The 21,432-nt window shown below is 45.7% G+C and overlaps 1 protein-coding gene across 1 annotated transcript in view; it reads left to right on the top strand.

The window, feature by feature from the left end:
- The first annotated feature begins 16,387 nt into the window (after positions 1-16,387).
- The window catches only part of asic4a (acid-sensing (proton-gated) ion channel family member 4a), a 94,629-nt gene continuing 89,584 nt past the window's right edge, over positions 16,388-21,432 (top strand). Inside the window, exon 1 of the mRNA XM_056289665.1 lies at positions 16,388-16,963. Within this exon, the coding sequence (XP_056145640.1) occupies positions 16,388-16,963 (576 nt within the window). The remainder of the gene's footprint in view (positions 16,964-21,432) is intronic.

Here is a 21,432-nt window from a genome sequence, read left to right as displayed (position 1 = left end):
AATTTCCCCAGACCAGACTTGATTTGTCAAAAACAGGCACTCATTTTTTTTTAATTTTTCATTTCTTATATATATTTGTCATCTTTTTAACATTCTTTATTCTAAGCCTTCTCAGTCCCCAGTGGTGGTGATATCATTTGATGTGTAAAAGGCTTTTGAACAGGTGGAGTGGGACTACCTTTTTTTTACTTTGCGAAAATTTGGCTTTGGTGCTAATGTTATATCCTGGGTCAGATTATTGTACTCGTCCCCGAAGACCTCAATATGTACAAATGATATAATCTCTTCATTTTCCCAGCTAGGGTAGAGGAACTAGATAGGGTTGCCCTTTAAGCCCCCCCCCCGCTCTTTGCCATAGCAATAGAACCTCTGGCCATAGCCCTGCGTAGCGACAACAACATCTGTGGTATTCATAGAGACCAGGAACATAAGACATCACTTTTTCTTGATGACCTGTTGGTTTTTGTATCTGACCCCTTAATCTGCATCCTTAAGATCTTGAAGGATTTTGGAATTTTTTCCGGATATAAACTCAATTTACATAAAGGTGAACTAACCCCAATTAACTCTATGGCAGATAAATGTCCACATAGCTCACTTCTGTTCAAGACAAGATTACAACTAACAAATTTACTTATCTTGGCATTGTTGTAACGCGGAGATATCATGATCTTCTTTTGGGGGTGGTTCCCTTTTTCTCCCCAATTGTATCTGGCCAATTACCCTACTCGTCTGAGCTGTCCCTGTCTCTGCTCCACCCTCTCTGCCGTTCTGGGGAGGGCTGCAGACTACCACATGCCTCCTCCGATACATATGGAGTCACCAGCTCCATCTTTTTACCTGACAGTGAGGAGTTTCCCCAGGGGGATGTAGCGCATGGGAGGATCACGCTATTCCCCCCAGTTCCTCCTCCCTCCCGAACAGGCACCCTGACCAACCAGAGGAGGCGCTAATGCAGTGACCAGGACACATACCCACATCCGGCTTCCCACCCACAGACACAGCCAATTGTGTCTGTAGGGACGCCCAACCAAGCTGGAGGTAACACGAGGATTCGATTCGGTGATCCCTGTTTTGGTCGGCAATGGAATCGAATCTTTTAAATGTAACTTTCTAACTCTGATAGGTCTGTTAATTTTCTCATTCATCCAGGTCATGGTTATCCAAAGGAGTTGAATCAAGTGCAACTGGACTTGGTATACGTATATCCGTGAAGACGTTTCGCCTCTCATCCAAGAGGCTTCTTAGTTCGTACCTGTCTGACTAGACCAAGCTAGTCTGACTGGCTGGTGATGAGAGTCAGCATTTATCCTCTAGGATTCATTGTCAGAGCTATTGATATGCGTGGCTCTTTGTGATCCGATGTTTACCAACGCCCGTCGCTAACAGAGCCATAGATATGAGTGGCTCTTTTGTGTACCATCGTTATCAGAGCTATTGATATGTGTGGCTGTCCTGTGCTCCGATGTCCAGCCGCGCCCGTCGCCATCGGGGCTATTATCTTTGCATTTGTTTAGCAGCGATGGTCGTTGGGGGTGTTAGTTTCGACTTCATTATTCAGTGGTCATGAGAGTCGTTGGAGCCATTAGTGACCGACTGTTGTTCTTGGAGGCTAGGCTTCTTGAGTCTCCTGGGTAGAGATGAAAGGATGGCATTGTAAGTAGGAGATAGGTGATGTCGCAGACCTCCTCCTCTGTTGAGGGATGGTTTTTCCAGTTTTGCATAGATGGCTGAGTCTCATCACCAGCCAGTTAGACTAGCTTGGTCTAGTCAGAAAGACACGAACTGAGGAAGCCTCTTGGATGAGAGGCGAAACGTCTTCACAGATATATACCAAGTCCAGTTGCACTTGATTCAACTCCTTCGGATAACTCTGATAGGCTGTACTAAACTTGATCTGGAACATTGGTCTAGGCTCCCTCTATCTCTCGTAGGTCGTATTGATGCAGTTAAAATTAATATCTTACCCACATTTTTATATCTCTTTCAATCTATACCAGTTTATATTAAAACGATGTTCTTCTCTTCACTAGATACATTTATGTCATCATTTATTTGCAATGGAAAAATGCCTTGGATACGCAAAGCTTTCATGAAGCTGGAGGAATAGCCTTACCAAATTTTCAGTAAGATTACTGTTCCTCTAATGTAAGAGCACTGTCCTTTTTGGTAGTCTTACGTCACAGGCGCCGAAATTCCATGTTGGTTAGCCTTTGAGATGTCATCTGTCTTTCATGTATCTTTGCATTTGCTTGTCTGCTCAGCACTCCCTTGGGCTCTCCCTATATCCAAATTTACTGATAACCCATTGATATGTGGGTCTACTAAGATTTGGAAACAATTTAGACAGCCTTTCAAATTTAAAGATCTCCCTATTTGTACGTCCACTACAAAACATTTTTTTTTTTTAAATCAGTCTTTTGTCCCCTGTATTTCACTTTAGAGGGCCTATTTATTGATGACGCTTTTGCATCTTTCGATCGGCTGTCTGAGAAGTTTAATGTACCTTTTTTTTACTCACATTTTCAGATATTTGCAGATTAGTGATTTTACTCGATCTAACTTTAATCGTTTCCCAGTTGTCCCTCCACAGACCTAACTGGAACACATTCTTGAAATTAACCCTGCTGAAAAATGGTATATCAGTATATGTTATTATGCAAATAATACTTTGGCCAAATACCACTTGAACCCCTAAAAACAATCGATGGAAGAGTGATATGGAAATGTCTCTCCCAGGGGACACTTGGGATTTGGTAATTAAGAGAATACACTCTTCCTCTTTAAGCACAGGACATGGCATAATTCAGTTCAAAGTAGTGCACCGCCTTCATTGGTGCAAAGAGAAAATGTAGACCCAATATGTGACAGATGTAAATAAGCCACTGCCAGTCTCTTACACATGTTCTGGTCCTGCCCGAAACTAACTCAGTTCTGGCATTCCATCTTTGAGGCCTTGCTCACTGTTTTACATTTCTCACTTGAACCTTCTCCTCTGAGTGCCATCTTTTGGGTCATTCCAGCTGGTGCACATTTACATGCTACTCAGGCAAATCTGTTTGTCTACACCACTCTATTATTATTATTATTATTATTATTATTATTATTATATTGCTATTATTATATTATCTATCTGTTATCATGAAGTTGAAATGTCTTGGAGCAAAGACGGTTCAGCCGTGAAACGGCAGGCCACACAAGACCACAGAATGGCACCGCCAAGTGCTGAAGTGAATAGCACGTAAAATCGTCTGTCCTCGATTAGAACACTCATTACCAAGTTCCAAACTGCCTCTGGAAGCAACGTCAGCACAAAAACTGTTCGTCAGGAACATCATGAAATGGGTTTTCATAGCTGATCAGCCGCACACAAGCCTAAGATCGCCATGCGCAATGCAAAGCTTCAGCTGGAGTCATGTAAAGCACACCGACATTGGACTCTGGAGCAGTGGAAACGCTTTCTCTGGCGTGATCACACTTCACTATCTGGCAGCCTGATGGACCAGTCTGGATTTGGCGGATGCCAGGATTACACTACCTACCTGAATTCATAGTACCAATTGTAAATTTTGGTGGAGGAGGAATAATGGTCTGGGGTTGTCTTTCATGGTTTGGACTTAGCCCCTTAGTTCCAGTGAAGGGAAATCTTAATAATACTGCATACAATGACAATCTAGAGAATTGTCTGCTTCCAAATTTGTGGCAAGAGTTTGGGGGAGGCCCTTTCTTGTTTAAGCATGGCAATGCCCCTGTGCACAACGGGGGGGTGGGGGTGGGGTGGGGTCCATAACGACATGGTTTGATGAGTTTGGTGTGGAAGACATTGACTGGCCAGCGCAGAGCCCTGATTTCAACCCCATGAAACACCTTTGGGATGAGTAGGAACGTTCACTGTGAGCTAGGCCTTCTCCCCAACATCAGTGCCCGACCTCACTAATGCTCTTGTGGCTGAATGGGAGCGATTCCCTGCAGCCATGTTCCAAAATCGAGTGGAAAGCCTTCCCAGAAGAGTGGAGGCTGTTATAGCAGCAAAGAGGGGACCAATTCCATATTAATGTCCTTGGAATGAGATCATTAACAAGCACATGTGTGACGTTCAGGTGTCCACATACTTGTGGCCATGTTTGCCTTAATTTGTCTTAAAGACGCACTTTAGTTAAATACCCCTACAATACAATGGAAACCTATGTTTTCTTTGGTCTAAATGTACTGTATGTAATGGTTTTAGTCCAAAAAAATCACATTTGCTGTGTTTTTCACATATTGGCCATGGAGCTCAAGCAAACGCAACTGCTCCTTATCAAAAGTCTTGCAACACAATGCACTTGGTGTGTGTGTGTGGGTGTGTGTGTGGGTGGGTGGCAGGGGGACTTGAGTTTGGTGGAGCACCTGCTTGTTTGTGCATGTGATACCATGCCTATAATTTGCATGCTCATAATTGGATTTTTTTTTTTTACATTTAATTTACTAAGGATACCAAAAAGACTTAAGAAAACTAGTACCAATTTCAAATTTTACCAACAACCACCACATTTCGAATAGAGATAATAACTACAGAAGAAACAATGGATCTAACCTCTGCCATAATGTGCTTGAACACAATATGCCTTAAATCATGGACGGTAATCTGTGTGCTAATCCAATTTATCAATTGCTCCTTGTTTGTGTGAAAACAAATATAAACGATTCTTTGCTTCAGTTGAACAGCATATGCATTGTGGATGGCTTTGGTTAAAGAAAAAATAACATGACATTTTGATGTATGACTTGAGTTCTCCAAACCGGACCTGGAGAAATCATTTGAAAACCGGATGTCTCGGAAACGTGTAGTGTTTTGTGTAAATGTACGTCAAACATAAGTGAACATACCCTCTGAAGTAAGCACTCTGAGACAAAACACAATCTGATGCATAATTGTAAACTGTACAGAGGAAAGGCTCCACCAAGGTTAATACTGTAACCTTTGAGTTTCTCTAGCTGCTGACTACTGAGCTTAAAAAAAAAAACCCATACGATCCTTTTCAAAGGCAAATTGGATTGCCATCAAGAGTGATAAAAAGATGGGATAACGCGCTTAAATATATTTTGGAAAATGTGTCCATATCCACCCATAATTCTCAGTTCTGCTGTGCACAGATATTGGCTTAGAAACACAGGACATAAAACTGTTAGACAAAGTGGGTATGGACTTAAGAAATATGGCCGATAGTTCAGTTGCTCTAGTGGTACAATTAAGTATTATTAATCAATTTGCAGTTAGGTTTTCAAACTTCTAATGGAATATTCAAAGAAACCTCGCTGAAACCATTGTAATTTGCTTTATTGTGAGACAACAGCCAGTCACCTTTGAAGTTTTTGCCAAAGATAAACAAATATATAAAGATATCTATATATTAGAGGAAAAACCATGACACAACTCAATAAATTTAAGTACTTAATTGTTCTCTAATGAGGGAATTTAATCTGTTTGACTTGAATAGGACTCTTTGTTTTTGCTGGGAGCAAGCATAACATGAATAAATAAACAAGTACTGGCGTGCTGTTTTGCTATATCCCTTTGCTTTGACGAGCCAAAAGCGCCATGGATACACTTTTAATACAGACAGTTATTGCTTTCTTTATCTTCGCCACGCAGAGCAAAGAGAGGCCCGTTCATAAAGAATGAACAATACGAGGCACTGACAGATAAGTGAACGCTTCACTATGAGTGACCAGATTTTGTTACAAGCAGCTAACTTCTAGTAGCGTGTTGTTCCGAGCTGTAATAAACCGCACCTGCCGCCACGATTGGTTCACAGCAGACGGGTGATGCTAAAGCTTACCGAATTGTGTAAAATTGATTTGTCACTATTTGCAATTGCAAGAATCCCATTATCGGGTGACCGTTTTGCAATATTTATGCTTCTCACCCTCCTGCCCTATTCCCCCCACCCCCCGCCCTTCTCGTCAACCAATCATTCAGCAAATGCTAATGAGCAGGTGCCGGCCTCGCCGTCCCTCAGACACCATGCCTGAAGACGGACATATTGATCTTTCAAGATTGATCAGAGCAGAGATGATACAGCAACATTACAGGATTTATTCGGGTTCTAATATCTTGCGTCAGGACTTTCCCCTTGGGACGGGGCTCCACAGGCTGAGTACTTTCATCATCCAAAGTATCAGAACCTTTTTACAGACTACAACTTCAGCTCCTCCAGTGGAAAGTAGCTGTGACAGTCTCCACTTAGCAGAGAGCCTGGCTGTATAAATAAATTCTAACACAGTTTCAAAACTATAGCTGTTTATATTTAATGTGTTATTGTCGGAGTCCCCCCCCCCCCACCCACCATTTCCTCCTCTCACTAACAACAAAAAGCCTCTCTTGATTTGCATTCACTCTGCAGTAAAAGTTAAAGAAGTCGAAAAAGCTATTTCTCAATTCTTTAAAAAAATGGCTTCACCAAAACAACACAGTCTTGCATCTCAAAATATCATATTAGTATTCATCAGTGGACAAGGCTAATTATCTCCACCAGGCGGTAGTCTGGAAGGGATTATGCATGTGTGTGTGTGTGTGTGTGTGTGTGTGTGTGTGTGTGTGTGTGTGTGTGTGTGTGTGTGTGTGTGTGTGCGTGCGCACTTATGAGTGTATGATGAAGAACCTCTCGTGGTTGCTGCTTCAAAACCTTCGAAAGACGTTTTTTCCTTGTCATAGCTGCTCGCTCTCTTCGTTCACTCTCTAGCTCGCTTGACCAGCACTGCCCGAGCTGAGTCAACCGTGCACATGCGCGACTCACATCTACAGTTGAGTCAGATCAGGCAGCAGTAGTGTTGAAACCAAAGCATTATGTATTCGTGTAGGAGTCTTGAAAGTAAACGAGTCGATCATATTTTGCAAGACAACAAATCATTCGCTGCTGATCTCAGCACAGGAGACCTGGAGGAACACGGGATGAACCAAAAATAATTAACCTTATTCACCTCGCCGCCACGTGGAGGTGACATGTTAAAACCCCGCTTTAAAAATACAATTTCAAGAGTAGGATTAATCAGTCAGTCGGAAATCATCTCGGTAGCTACAATAACATATTTCCCATGGCTGAGCTTTGTTTTCTTCTTGTTTTAGAATGAAGGAAAGTCAATCAGCAGAGCAGCCATTCACTTTGATTCATTTATATCATGAAAATCACGACAGTTAAACACATTTGATGCCTTTAATAAGGGCTTTGAAATTATGATAGCCTGATCTCTGTCATTTCATGTTAGACTGGGTCACCTTCATGTGAGGGTCCCCATAGGAGGCTGCACATCCACAGACTGAAAGGCAAAACGTTTTTGTTAGGTAGATTTTTTTTAGATTGAGCTCTGCAGATTATCAATTTTTTTCCCCATAGTTCCCGCTCAATCGACTTGGGTGTTGCACAATAGTCTTATAATGGCAGGAAAAACACTGGTTTTTCTCTGTGTGTGTGTGTGTGTGTGTGTGTGTGTGTGTGTGTGTGTGTGTGTGTGTGTGTGTGTGTGTGTGTATGGCTTTTCTCCCAGTAGGTGAAAAAATGGTTTGTTGCCAAGTCCAAGTACCGGAAAAGGGGAGATACGCCTGGCGGAGATCTGCACTTACCGAGTGCAGTCCTCTAGTTTGCGATGCATTAGACCCATTGACGACAAGTGCATATGCTGACACTTACGCACGCACGTACGCTCGCATGCCCACAGAGTACTTTTGCTATTTATTTGCGAAATCTGATAACCCAAATGCATGAGAACCTCCGTATAAAGGTTTCCCCCAGAGCAAACTGCAGTTTGTTCAGATTTGAGCAGGGCGGCCGGCACAGGCTGCTCTGCACAGCTGGCGGGGGAGCATGCCCTGTTTTGTGTGTGTGTGTGTGTGTTGGGGGCTTGGCAGGTGAGCTCCTGTCACAGCAGAAGATGGGTCGGGCCCGTGATGCGCGTGCTGCGTCGTTGGTGGCGCTGACGGGGAGGGGAAGAGGGGTCAGTGGTACCTTCCAGGCGTTTCTCCTCTCACCCCCACCCCCACCACCACATCCCATCTGTTCCAAGCTGACAGGCTGTAAGCCAAATAACAAGTCAGCATCTGTCCTGCAACTACGCCTCCCCGCGCCGCATCAAGACATCAAACCCAAACGGGTCGCTCATGGAGGCGGAGAAAAGGTTGGTGTCCATTTGAAATACTGCCCCCTTTCTCGCCCCCTAATCACACTGTCTCCTTCAAAACATACAGTATCAATTATACAACATGCCACTTTGGCTGGAGTATAGACTCACACTGCCAAGCTGATATGGGGTTTTTTTTCTCATCATGCAAAAGCTTAACAGCAGTTTCCTACAAAAGATGTATTCGACCCCCCGCCTCCCCCCGCTGTTCGCTCTCATACTCTTTTAAGGCCAGATTGATATTCTGTATTTAAGATGCAAGCAGCCGAAGCACAAATGGTGATTTCCTTTGGCGATACGGCCTCGTCCTGCTGCAGCCTGTTCAGAGAAAGCCTGACAATACGAGCCTTAAGGAGAGGAAGCTGGTGTGTGTGTGTGTGTGTGTGTGTGTGTGTGTGTGTATTAAGAGGATGTTAGAGAGAGAAGAAAAAAAAAGACATTTATTATTAACAATAAATCATATATATTTGAGAAGTATTCGCATGAATGGCTTTTGGTTGGGGAAGATTCAGCCGCTGACATTCATCTTTTGCTCCACACTTGGTTGTTGGGAAAAGGGGCATTTCGTTCATTTTTCATGTAAGGGTGGGCCGAGAGAGAGCTAAATATCACATTTAAGGAAATAAGGAAACGCTTCTGTCTGATCAGCGTTGTGACCTTGACCTTCAGCCAGAGAGGCAGAAACCTATTAGACAAGTTGATTAGTAGGTGGCCTTTGTCAACAGCAAAAAAAAAGTATTTAGATTTAGCAATTGATCAATAATTGCAGGTGTGTTCTCCTTTCTCTGTAGGCATGAGAAAGCAGTATTTATTTAAATCAGTCTGATGCCAGGTATCTGCAACACAGTACAAACTGAAGTACGCTTCTGTGTCCATATTGACACGTCTACTGAGATAATTTGAGGTGCACTTTCCATCACCCCGCAATTTATTTGGTACCCACATCCCTGTTTTTCTAACAAAACACCGAGGGTGTGTAAGAGTAAGAGGCTGCTTTGTTGAGTAAAGCTGTACTCCCTTTGTGTGTGTGTGTGTTTGTGTGTGTGTGTGTGTGTGTGTGTGTGTGTGTACTTGCAGAAAAATGGTCCTCAGGGCTATAAAAAAAAAAAGTCAGTGAACCTTGCTCTTTGCACTCGGGTGTGCAAAGCATGGCAATTGCTCAGTCCACTGCACAGACTCCCCATATTTGCTCCTGCCTTTGGGCAATATGTTCATACATAGACAGCAAAATGAGTACCCATATGGTCCTTCCAAAGCCAGCACAACCTCAATAATGAGTGCTCTCATTAGGCAGTAGAACTTCTGACTTTCATGTACCATTATAGCATGGTAGCAGAATTTGCGCTGGCCAAGGTTGAACTAAGCCACTGAACCAAGGCATGTCCAATTTCAGCATTAATGCAGGCTGATTTGTTACCTCCCAAGCTACACTCGTCATTTCAGCATTTTCATAGACATGAACGCTGACGAAAGCTGAAGTGTTGTGAATTCGAACGGAGCAGTGAGTAAATTCCCCCAAATCCCCCCCTGCATGTTCCCCTCTTGAGTCTGACCCGCCCAGAATCGCCAGTCAGAGGTCATTTAGCTCACCTCTGTTGTGATTAACAGAATTTTGGATTAGATTTATTGAAATATAAATTTTTTGATAGAGTTGAGCATTAGTATGGATTTTCCATCCATCCATTATCCAAGCCGCTAATCCCAACCGGGGTCGCGGGATGCTGGAGCCTATCCCTGCAGTAATTGGGCGGCAGGCGGGGAGACACCCTGTACAGGCCGCCAGGCTATCACAGGGCTGACACACACACATTCACACCTCGGGACAATTTAATATGACCGATTCACCTGACCTTCATGTCTTTGGACTGTGGGAGGAAACTGGAGCACCTGGAGGAAACCCACACAGACACGGGGAGAACATGCAAACTCCACACAGAGGACAACCTGGGATGACCCCCAAGGTTGGACTACCCCGGGGTTCAAACCCAGGACCCTCTTGCTGTGAGGCGACTGAGCTAACTACTGTACCACCGTGCTGCCCCACACATATATCCAACATATCCACAAAAAAAAAATTCACTGTCCAGGAGAACGAACGCTAGCCAGGATGACTGTCGGAACTGCCGGTCTGCATGAGCTAGCAGTTAGCTTAGCTTGCCCTACTTCCGCATCCTGTCAGACTGCCCTCGGTGTTTCCTTTTTTGGGCGCAGCTCTGGGCAGGGATGTGGTCCTTGGGCCCCCCCGGACGCAGCAGACCAAGCTCCCTTAGCCGATCTGACGCCGGCTCCCCCAGCCAGACACCCTCGACACATCTCCCCGCACTCCACACGACGACAGCAAAAATACAGTCAACGCCAGACTGCCCTCGGTGTTATAGGAACCGCCAGTCTGCATGGGCTAACAGTTAGCTTAGCCTGCCCCGCTTTCGCATCCGATCAGACTGCCCTCGGTGTTATCAGAACTGCCGGTCTGCATGGGCATTTCCATATCAATATACATTTCCTGAGTGGGATTTTCCATAGCAAAGTCAGTTGTACCTGTCCAAAAAAAAAAATGCATGGATGACAGCCTATGAGCAAGGCTGTGTGTTGATTGTGGTCTCTTGGCATGTAACGATGACTATCTTTACCAAATATAGCCCGATATTCAAGTAACATCCATCCTCTCTAATTTGTTGGTGACCTCATCATTCATATATTATAATTATTCATAGTTCTTATTATAACAACTATATTTCCGTTTCACCTAGCTTGCTCCCTTGATGTAGACACAGTTTTCTAAACTTGTTTTCTTTCCACCCGCTAGATCTAATTTACTGATGTACGTTGCAGCGTTGCTGTGTGACTCGATGCTTTCTCTGTACCAAAACATCCAAGTAAGCCGCCGACTCGTTTGTCTACATCAGATACGTTGTCGCTGTAAACACTGACAAAGTATCGAGTAACTTCTCCGCCTTCGACTCCCTCTCACAAACGGCAATGTCACTTCCTTTAAAATAATACCAAAAAAACTCACTGAGTGTAGACACGAGGAGAATCCAATCTGCCGGATCCATCTTCTCAAACATTATTCACACGTACAAAAAAAAAAGGAAAGGGAAATAACTGCTATTGAGATCTATCCCTTTTGCATACTGAGATAAAGAACTTGAACCGTATCATCCTGTATTAGTGCACTTTTCTACACTGGAAATACAACTAGACACCTACAGTAATCTTTATGGACATTTCTGCTCTCGTATCTCTTACTAATAGTGAGACGTCTTCAGCCGATCTACCCTCGGGTTATATTTTCCTTTATTGATACGTGTTACATGTGCCAAAGTGTGTGTCTAGCCACGGGAAAGAGGAGTAAATCAATATTTTCTAATGCATAACACTTTTTACATATAACACGGTGTGTTTACAAGGTGTACAGACAGGATGCATTCAGAGTGGGTCCAGACGACTGTCTGACTGAAGTATTGATCAGAAATGTGGCAGCCTAACTGAAATACTGTGACGCTGACTGCTGCAGTAGAAAGAAGAAAAGAAAGAAAGCCACATTATTTTGTTATCATACAGGTTACAGGATGATATGAAGCAAAGCTCAAAACTCCTGAGTAAAACTAGTCGGGGACAAATAGAAGCAAGAGAAGAAGAAAGCCACTTTAGGTTGTCATCGCACAGGTTAGAATGAATTTGTTCTCTGCATATAACCCGTCCCATTGTATAGGAGCAGTAGACAGCTGCAGCTCCTGGGGACAAACTCCAGTTCTTCTTTCCATTGCCTTGCTCAGGGGCACAGGCAGGAGTATTGACCCCTAATGTGCATGTCTTTTTGATGGTGGGAGGAAACCGGAGCGCCTGGGGGAAACCCACGCAGACACGGGAGAAACCCACGCAGACACGGGAGAAAATGCAAACTCCACACAAAGGAGCTTGAGACAGCCTGGGGTTCGAACCTAGGACCTTCTTGGTGTGAGGCAGCATTGCTAACCACTGGGCCACCGTGCTGCCAATAAAGCATCATAGCCAGACTGTCTGTACATCACCGCATATGCTTCACTTTCTGTATTCAGAGTAAGTCTGAAGGCTGTAAATTCCCTCTTTTTTTGGGGGGGGGGTTCTCCCCCCTCTTCTCTCTTATTGTACCTGGTCAATCACCCCGATTTCTGAGCCGTCCCGGTCTCTGCTCCACCCGCCGAGCCGGGGAGGGCAACAGACTACCACATGCCTCCTACCACACATGTGGAGTCACCAGCCGCTTCTTTTCACCTGACAGTGAGGAGTTTCACCAGGGGGACATAGTGCATGGGAGGATCACGCTATTCCCCCCAGTTCCCCCTCCCCTGCGAACAGGCACCCCGACCAACCAGAAGAGGTGCTAACGCAGCGGCCAGGTCACATAACCACATCCGGCTTCCCACCCACAGACACAGCCAGTTGTGTCTGTAGGGACGCCCGACCAAGCCGGAGGTAACACGGGGATTCGAACTGGCGATCCCAGTGTTGGTAGGCAACAGAATAGACTGCTACGCTACCCAGACGCCCATAAATTCCTTCTCTTGTCACATTTCTTCTTCTTCTTAGATACATGGATTACATCCAGCATTATTATTAATAACATCCGCTCTTTTTCTGGAAATGGACTGAACAGAGTAATGGAGGCGAAAGCTGTGACCTTAAGGATTTCATATGCACCAAGGTCGTAAAAGGGACGTGATAGGTTAAATAGGGATTTTAACCCTACATGCCAGTCACACCTGGATTAAGTTCACTGTAGAGCACAGACACGGGGAGCTTCGCTCAGCCGAGACCCCTGACAAGATCTTGCATTATAGTAGTGTAATGTACCTCTCCTTCAGCGGGGACCTCCCATGTTTTCTTAGCAAAACAGAGCGAGTATCAATCCCATCAGCTGAAGCTTCTCCAGCCTCTCGCTGCTGAGTAAGAAGCACCGACGAAAAAAACAAGTGGCTTTTATGCAAATCTGACATTTTCCCCAGCCTGTTCCACAGAGCCAGCTCCTCTGTTTACTAGCGGTACCTGGCGAGGTTGCTGCTGACGTAGCGGCCCAGACGTATTCAGCCCTCTTCATCTGATCAAAGCATGCGCATCTCATATACAGTAGTTACATACATACAAGTGTGAAAGCTCAGGTTGATTGACGGCACATGTCAAATTGAGTGCCGTTCTAACTGTCAGCCTCTTTGGGATTAAATTGGAGTGCGCGGCTGGCATTTTGAGGCAAAGACATTTCCTGTCAATAACTAATGTATTGAAAATACCAATGCAACCAAATCGCAGCAGCACGGCGCCGTAGCATGTAAACAGACGATCTGTCTCCGAAACTGCACAATTAGCTAACGTATTAACGCCTCAGCATGTAAGTGCTTAAGGTGTAATTCTATTCACACCTAGTTTAAATGAAGTGCATACTACAGATCTACTACAGTGTTTCTGCATTGCCCACAAGCGGTTTACATTCCAGATCAAGCTGCCGATAAGTTTATGTAAGGTTTATAAGATGTATTAGTTTTTTGAAATGTCATTGCTCGAGGTAATATGCGTGGTATTTGTGAGCGTTGGTGCTTTGAATGCCAGCAACAAGTATGTTTGTTACATGCAGGCATGTATGGCATGTCTCGCTTGTCCAGGCCCGGTCTCTGTGAGAATGCATCGGACCTTTTGATCTGAGAATAATGCATGCATCAGTGCAGCAGGTTGCTGAAACCACTGACACGCCACAGATGTAAATAAATGGCACCATTTACTGAAATGGTAAAGGAGCAAGTATTTAAGTTCTACGTGGCTGGAAATTAATACATGTATAATTGTATATTGTAATGATTGGACTGTGAGAGTGCTACGTTTGTGTTAAAAAATTCTGTCTTTCAATGTCCTGCATTGTAAGACAATATTGAAAATGTTAATTTATACAGCACATTTGGTGAGTGTATACTTACATATGCTGCCTAGTTGTGGAGACTGGGTATTGTTACAGTTCAGAAACACACATATAATGCAGTCCACTCTTTTACATTTTTTACATATGTCAGTTGTGTCTGCAAAATTTTTCCTCACAGTTGGTATTTCGTCCATGCATACAATGAGCCCCCCCCCCCAACCTGAATGATGAGCACCTTCCCTCCTGCGAGACTTTAAATAAAGCCGGCATCCTTGGGGAGAGCCTACATAAAACAGTCCATCTGCAGCAGACCTCTCTGTCTACCTGAGACATGGCCAAACCATGGCACCATTATCTGAAGCCAGAGGAGGCGATCTCATAAGACATCTGTACTTTCTGGCAGAAGAACATAAAGTCAGCGACATGAAAAGCCTACATGACAGGAGTAACAAGCCTGTGTGTGTGTGGAGGGGATACTGGAGCGGCACAGCAGCCCACTGTTGCCTCACAGCAAGAAGGTCCTGGGTTCGAACCCCAGGCCGTCCCAGGTCCTTTCTGTGTGGAGTTTGCATGTTCTCCCTGTGTCTGCGTGGGTTTCCTCCGGGTGCTCCGGTTTCCTCCCACCATCAAAAAGACATGCATGTTATGGTTAATACTCCTGCCTGTGCCCCTGAGCAAGGCAATGGACAGAAGAACTGCAGTTGGTCCCCAGGCGCTGAAGCTGCCCACTGCTGCTGTACAATAGGATGAGTTAAATGTAGAGAACACATTCATTGTAACCTGTGCAATGACAAACTAAAGTGGCTTTCTTCTTCTCTTGCTTCTATTTGTCCCTGACTAGTTTTACTCCTGAGTTTTGAGCTTCGCTTCATATTATCCTAAATGAGAAGCCGAAAAAGGGAATATTTCTAACACTTGAGAACATTTTCTTTGTCTCTACAGGTGACTCCCCTTGTCACCAAAAACATAACAGGAGGTGAAAGAGGGTACTGCAGGGTCTCTCTGGTTTTAGGTCTTCAGTGTTGTAATTTCAGGGTTTTTTTCACCCCTCCTTTGTTCCAACAGACTCGACTTGGCATGTGTGTTAAAAGTGTCTCAATTTACTTTTAAATATGCAGTTTCTCCAAATGTCCAAGCCCACCGGGATGTGACCCGCATGACTAATCCCATTTAAGGGGGAAATAACATGCATTAGGGATTTCACTTATGGCTCGTCTATTTGCATAATTTTGTTTGGCAACTCGGAAAGGGGCTATTAACAGCACAAAGACAGGGGTTGTAAAGGATAGGGGCGAGGGCAGATCAATACTTTTATTTCAACATCTTTAGCAGCATCGGGGACCAGATCAGGAGGCATCCACTAATTCAAATTCGTGCTGGAGCCTGCGATGCTACCATTACTTCCTGATAAGACAAGGCCGCTGTACTACTACCTCTCTTAATCTCTGACAGATGCATCAGCTCAATCAATAGTCTTTCACTTTTCTTTTTTTTTAAAGCTCCAAAGAGACGATTGATCGCCGGGAGTTGCCTCTCGCTCATTTCCACTTCTCTCACTCCTCATTATTGTTCCAATTAGGGGTTCTCCTGAGGCTTTATTTGGGGGTGGTGTTAACAAGTGATGACCCCCCCCCCGCACGCTCCAACCCCCCTACTGCAGTTCACATCAAGCACCGGATGTTTGGCAGAACAACCTTTGACACCAACTTTATTCCAGTCAAGGAGTGGGAGCGCAATCCGAACAAGGGGATTAGGCGGGGGGGGGGGGGGCTGTGTTTGGGAAGCATTGTGGTGGTGTTGCGGAGCTTGGTGGGGTGTGGGGGTGTGACCGGGGCTGATGCCAGTGAGGAGGAAATAATCACAATGTTGCCTTCTCATGAATTATTAAGTGACCCTCTGCCTATTTTAGCACAGCTCAAAACGCTGCATCTTCATCTGTGGCTCTGAAGCGGAGGAGCAAAGGGTGTATGTGTGTGCGTGTGCGTGAGTGTGTGTATTTTTTTTCTTCTGACAGCTGTATTACTGCTGATAAGCAGGACTTGTGCTCGCTGATCAAGTAGTGAGACAACCATCCAGAGCCGTAGCGGTGGAGCAGCAGCAGCAGTGCTGTAGTCACAGCGAGCCGTGGTGGCGGAGGCAGCAGCTTCAGTATCAGTCGCAGCAGCAGCAGCAGCAGCAGAAACAACAAACTCTCCTGTCTCTTCTCCCCCCCCCTCCTTCTTTTCTGGAGTTGTATCCTGTTCAGAGGACAAAACGCTGAAGGAGGAAGGAAGGAAGTGATCCAGGGCTTGATAGCTGCTACCAAAAAAACAAAACCCAAACGCAGACCTGGCTGCCCCCATGCCTATCGAATTTGTTTGCAAAATCAAATTTGCAGAGGAGGATGAGAAGCAGAAAGCAAAGCAGGATGGGGACAGGGAGAGCCTGATTGAGGAGAGCTGCACACCTCCGGCCAAGGACTTGGCCGGATTTGCCAACTCCTGCTCTCTTCACGGGATTAACCACATCTTTGTCTCCGGTCGCCTGGGCATTCGGCAGACCTTTTGGGCTCTCGCCTTCCTGGCTTCGCTGGCGCTGTTCCTCTACCAGGCGGCAAAGTGTGCCATCTCTTACCTGGAGCATCCTCACGTGACGGCGCTGAATGAAGAGGCGACCCCCGAGATGGTTTTCCCCGCCGTGACTATCTGCAACATCAACCGCTTTCGCTTCTCCGCGCTCACCGATGCCGACATCTATCACCTCGCTAACTTGACGGGTCTGCCGCCGAAAAACAAGGATGGACACAAGCCCACTGATTTGGAGTATCCTGCCCCCGACATGCAGGACATCTTCAACAGGACGGGGCATCAATTGGAAGAGATGCTCATGAGCTGCAACTTCAGCGGGCAAAACTGCTCGGTGGAGGACTTCGCTGTGGTGAGTGAGGAAGTTTGTAATAAGTTGCTGCCGTACGCTTCTCACGTAATGAGCCATTTCTCTCACGTTACTTACGGTCTCCATCAAGTTTCCTCAGTGTCAGGACTCGGACACAGTATGTCAAACTAGTTCAGAGAAATTGTCCACATTACAGACAACCTGCAGGAATAGCGTGTCACTCCGGGGTAGTTCTTGTTCATACAAAACTGTAAGCGTGAACGTTAAAGGGGGGAAATCGATAGCGTTAGGGGACCATAATTGAAATTCTCAGCGTGCTCCGGTAGCCATCTCTGAGAACCATGTGGTTCCCCGGATACAATTCTGTATGCGAGCTTCAGAGCTTTGTCTTAGTCATTGTGCTTGTATCTTTTATCGAGTTCTGAGCAGCAACGGGGTTTGTTTTTTTTCCTTTCCTTCCTTCTCGTTTTTGCAGCCGTGGGTTTCGGCGTGTGGCAGATTCTAATATGTTATGGAACAAAGGCTGCTCCCAGGGAAAAAGAAAATGGAAAGCTTCTTGTATGTGGTTGTGTACTTTTCCGGGGAACCGGTTTCAATGCCTCCCCCCGACTCCAGCAGCTGAAAGTGCATGGCAACAAAATAGTCTTTTAAAATAGCCGACTCTCTTCCTCTCTCTCTCTCTCTCTCTCTCTCTCTCTCTCTCTCTCTCTCTCTCTCTCTCTCTCTCTCTCTCTCTCTCTCTCTCTCTCTCTCTCTCTCTCTCTCTCTCCCCCTTTTACCACCACCCTCGGTCCCTGTCTGCTCTCTCCCCGTCTCTATCTGACATTGCAGAGCGGCTGCTTCTGCTTCGGCTCTCGTACCTTTCAGGGGAGAGAGGGAGTGCCCCACCACTCTGTATTTCAATCTGGCCGCTGTTAAGATTAAATATTTAGAGACAGACATACATGATTTTTGCATTAGCCAGATTGACTAAAAGGAATGAAACAATTTCCATAAGAGTGTGTGTCTTTGTTTAGCCGTGTGTGTGTGTCTGTGTGTGAGACGAGAGAGTGAGAGGGAAAGAGTTTGTGTCTGTGTCCTGTGCACTATTTATTAAAGCCACTGTCCTTGCAAGAGATGGATTTCCCCCCCGTCTCTCCAGGAGGAACAGGAATATGCAATTGCTTTAGTGATGATAAAGTATGGCTGTCGGGTCTTAATAGGCTGTGTTGAACACTGATACGCTCACCTTCGTGAGACCTAAAGATTCGGTTTCATCACAGGGTTTGCAAATCATTACCTTTGATGTGCTATATTGCAGACCAAAGAAATGGCAGCAATCACATCTCCCCCCCCCCCTTGGTTTCTTTAACATTGTATCGACAGATATCTGTTATTTTATCTTTCTTCCTACTAGTAGCCTATATATATATATATATATATCTGCCTTCAAAGACATGTAGCAACATTGTAATCATCTCTAACACAAGAACACATCCCGACACATTGTATTTTTATTTGTATTTTTTTTGTCTGATCTTTTTACCTGGCAAATGAAAATGTTTTTGCTCCTACCAGCAGCCGAAAAAGTTGGACCGCGACGTGACGAGACAACATGACTGTAAAAAGTTTATAGTGTGCGCTGAGCACATTTGATGAGGATACCCCGTGACACTCGGACTCCCCCCCCCCTCCCCCTACCCCCCAACAGCTTGTCAATTAGCAGCCGCTTCTGATGTCCAGGAAATGTCTGTCCCGTGTCAGCTGTTCAGACAGACCTCTCATGGCTACCCGTTGATGCCGGGGATGACTTCATCACGGATTAAGATCCTGCCCAACAACCCCCCCCCCCCCGACACTGTTTTCTTCTTCTATGGGCTCCGTGATCGGCATTTTTTGACGCTGTCAGTTAGATTTGTTACAGGCTACTTGCTGCCGCCGCACATGACAAGTCACTTAGTTGAACCCCCTGACCCCCCTCCACACACACACACACACACACACACACACACAAACACACACTTAGGGCAGCACTACTGGGAGCATATCGGGAAGGCAGGGACTGGGAGCTGTGGAACCAGGCGTGGTGGTGGTGGTGGGAGGGGGGGTTTGCAATGCACTAACAGATATGAGGCTGAACATCGGAGGGGCAGATAAAAATGCCCTCACATGCATTTACTTCCTTGCATGGGTGTGTGTGTGTGTGCATGCGTGTGTGATTCCCATAAAAAATGAATGGGTGCACCAAGTTTGAATATAAAAGGAGCCTGAAAATAAAAGGATGCCATGATTATAGGTGATATGGTATTAATCACATTAAGTGTTCATATGCCCACACCACCTCATAACACACATGCACACACACACACGCACACACAAACAAATAGTGATCCATACTGTAGGTGATTACTCTTTCTCTCGCGGGGCCTACGTCAGATTGGCTTGCTGCTTGTGCTGGCTTGCGATTGATCATTCCGGGAGCTCCAGATGTTTTGTTTAGGTAATGGCCGTGTGGCGCTCTTGGGAAAGCCGCGTGATGAAAAGTAATTGAAATAACGGTTGACATTAGGCAGTTTCGTAAACCAGATCTTCCATCATGTGTGATGTTTTGCATATTGTTCTCTCAGCAAAGAACCTCTCATGGATTTGTCGTTACTTCACATCAGGGCCGGCATGACTGATGTCGCTCGTGCGGTCGAAGCCCAGCATCTCAAATCACAAGCCTTGCATTCACAGGAAACGGTCACAATCACCGTATTGAGCTTTTTCGGTAACGCCATCGCATCGATATAAACATAAATCTGAGTAGAAGGAAGTCTTTTCTGCAGCCTGGAAGAACAAAATTGTCTGGCTGATCTAATTTGGTGCATGGAAATACATAATCGCCCAGCGGAGAAATTTGTTTTCTCCTCTTACCGACATTTGTGGACCGCTGTGATTGTTTGATGTAGATACTAACGGCGTTCTTTATAATTAAAGATTACATTATTGACTTGGATTAATTGCGGCAGATAAAGCTGAGTCAACAAGCCATGAATAAATAGATTTGTATTTCACTCGCCGCTCGGCTCTTCATGTATTGTGCGGTGCGGTGCGGGAGCACGGGCGAAGCCTCCGGCTCATGTAAACAGAGGCACTGGGCCGCTTGTTCTGACTCACAGCTGTGTTTGCCGCTGCATTATCAGATTTTGCTCTCAGCAAGGACGGACCCCTTTTGCATATATTCATACAGTCAACTCAATGGCCATAGGACGAGTGCACAGGGTGATCTATAAAACCCGAGCTAACGGCGACACCATTAAAGAGCCCTCTCTCCCGCAATCCGTCATTCCCCGAGACCAAAGCCCCTTTTGTAGGGAGGGGAGGGTGTTTTCATAGATAATTCGATGTTTAATGGCACGGGCCCCAGATGATCTTGATCTCGCCACCGCCGCCATTTATCACATTGTGATGAAATCTTTGGCCACATTAATGTAAATCAATACTGTAAAGAATTGGCGCGGAGGACTCTTCCCCAAGAGCCGGTGGTAAGCAGTGACGTGTCGGGGGGACGCCTTCTTCGATCCTGCGTTTGAATGACGGATGAATGAACAAATATTGAACACTTGGTTCGACGCGTTAGAAAAATCACGTGATGAAAGGGCGGGGGGGGAAACGAGTTCACATCAGAAAGTGAATTACTGGAGTTTAACTAAGAAAGGCGTGAGTTAGTCCCGCTGAACAAGCCAGGGTCGCCTGCAAGCGTCTGCAGAGGACTCAAAGGGTCTGCTCGTACAATAGACCAGCTTTCCTCAGAAAATAGACTCTATTAGTAGCACCAGCCTGCAAGAGTCCAATAAGCGAAGGTGTTGTCTGACTTCTTACTGCCTGCATGTGTAGCGCACAGTCTCCGCTTTTGTTTCATCCTGTTGAAACTTCCCTCATGCTCTCCTTCTTTGTTCGGTGGTGTGTGGGGGGGGGGGGGGCGCTGTTCAGCTGGCACCCGCTCCGTCTCTCAGGGTGACATGTCTGTCTCGGAGAGTGCTACACATGAGCAGATGACTGTGAGAGCGACATCCGGATCCCTGATGGGTTCAGCGTCTGCACGCTCCACACGCCACTGCCCCCCCCAACCCATTACACACACACACATGTGCACAACCTCGCCCGTCTGACCGCCCGCTTTCCCCTGGCGAGGAGACCGAGGCCCGGGGAGCGTGAAAGTGACTGGCTATCTGGAGCGTTGCCTCAAACAGCCTGTCAATTAGCTGTATACAGTTCCACTGCGGTGGGTGTTCCCCGCAGCTTAGCATGCTGTCAGATATCTGATACACACACACACACACACACACTCATGCACCTCCGCTCTAGATTCACACCCATCACTCAGCACCAACGCAAAATGTTATTACCCGACTCATTCACCCCACAAACTCTCTCTCTCTCTGTCAGTCTCTATTGTCGCTCTCTCTGTCAGTGTCTCTGTCGCTCTGTCTGTCTGTCTCATGCTCTCTCTCTCTCGCTTTCTCTCTTTTTCTCTCTCTCGCTCACCC

This window comes from Lampris incognitus, chromosome 11 (genome assembly GCF_029633865.1).
Source record: "Lampris incognitus isolate fLamInc1 chromosome 11, fLamInc1.hap2, whole genome shotgun sequence".
NCBI lineage: Eukaryota > Metazoa > Chordata > Actinopteri > Lampriformes > Lampridae > Lampris > Lampris incognitus.
The sequence above is the reverse complement of the archived record's forward strand: the minus strand, read 5'-3'. Positions and strand labels throughout refer to the sequence as shown.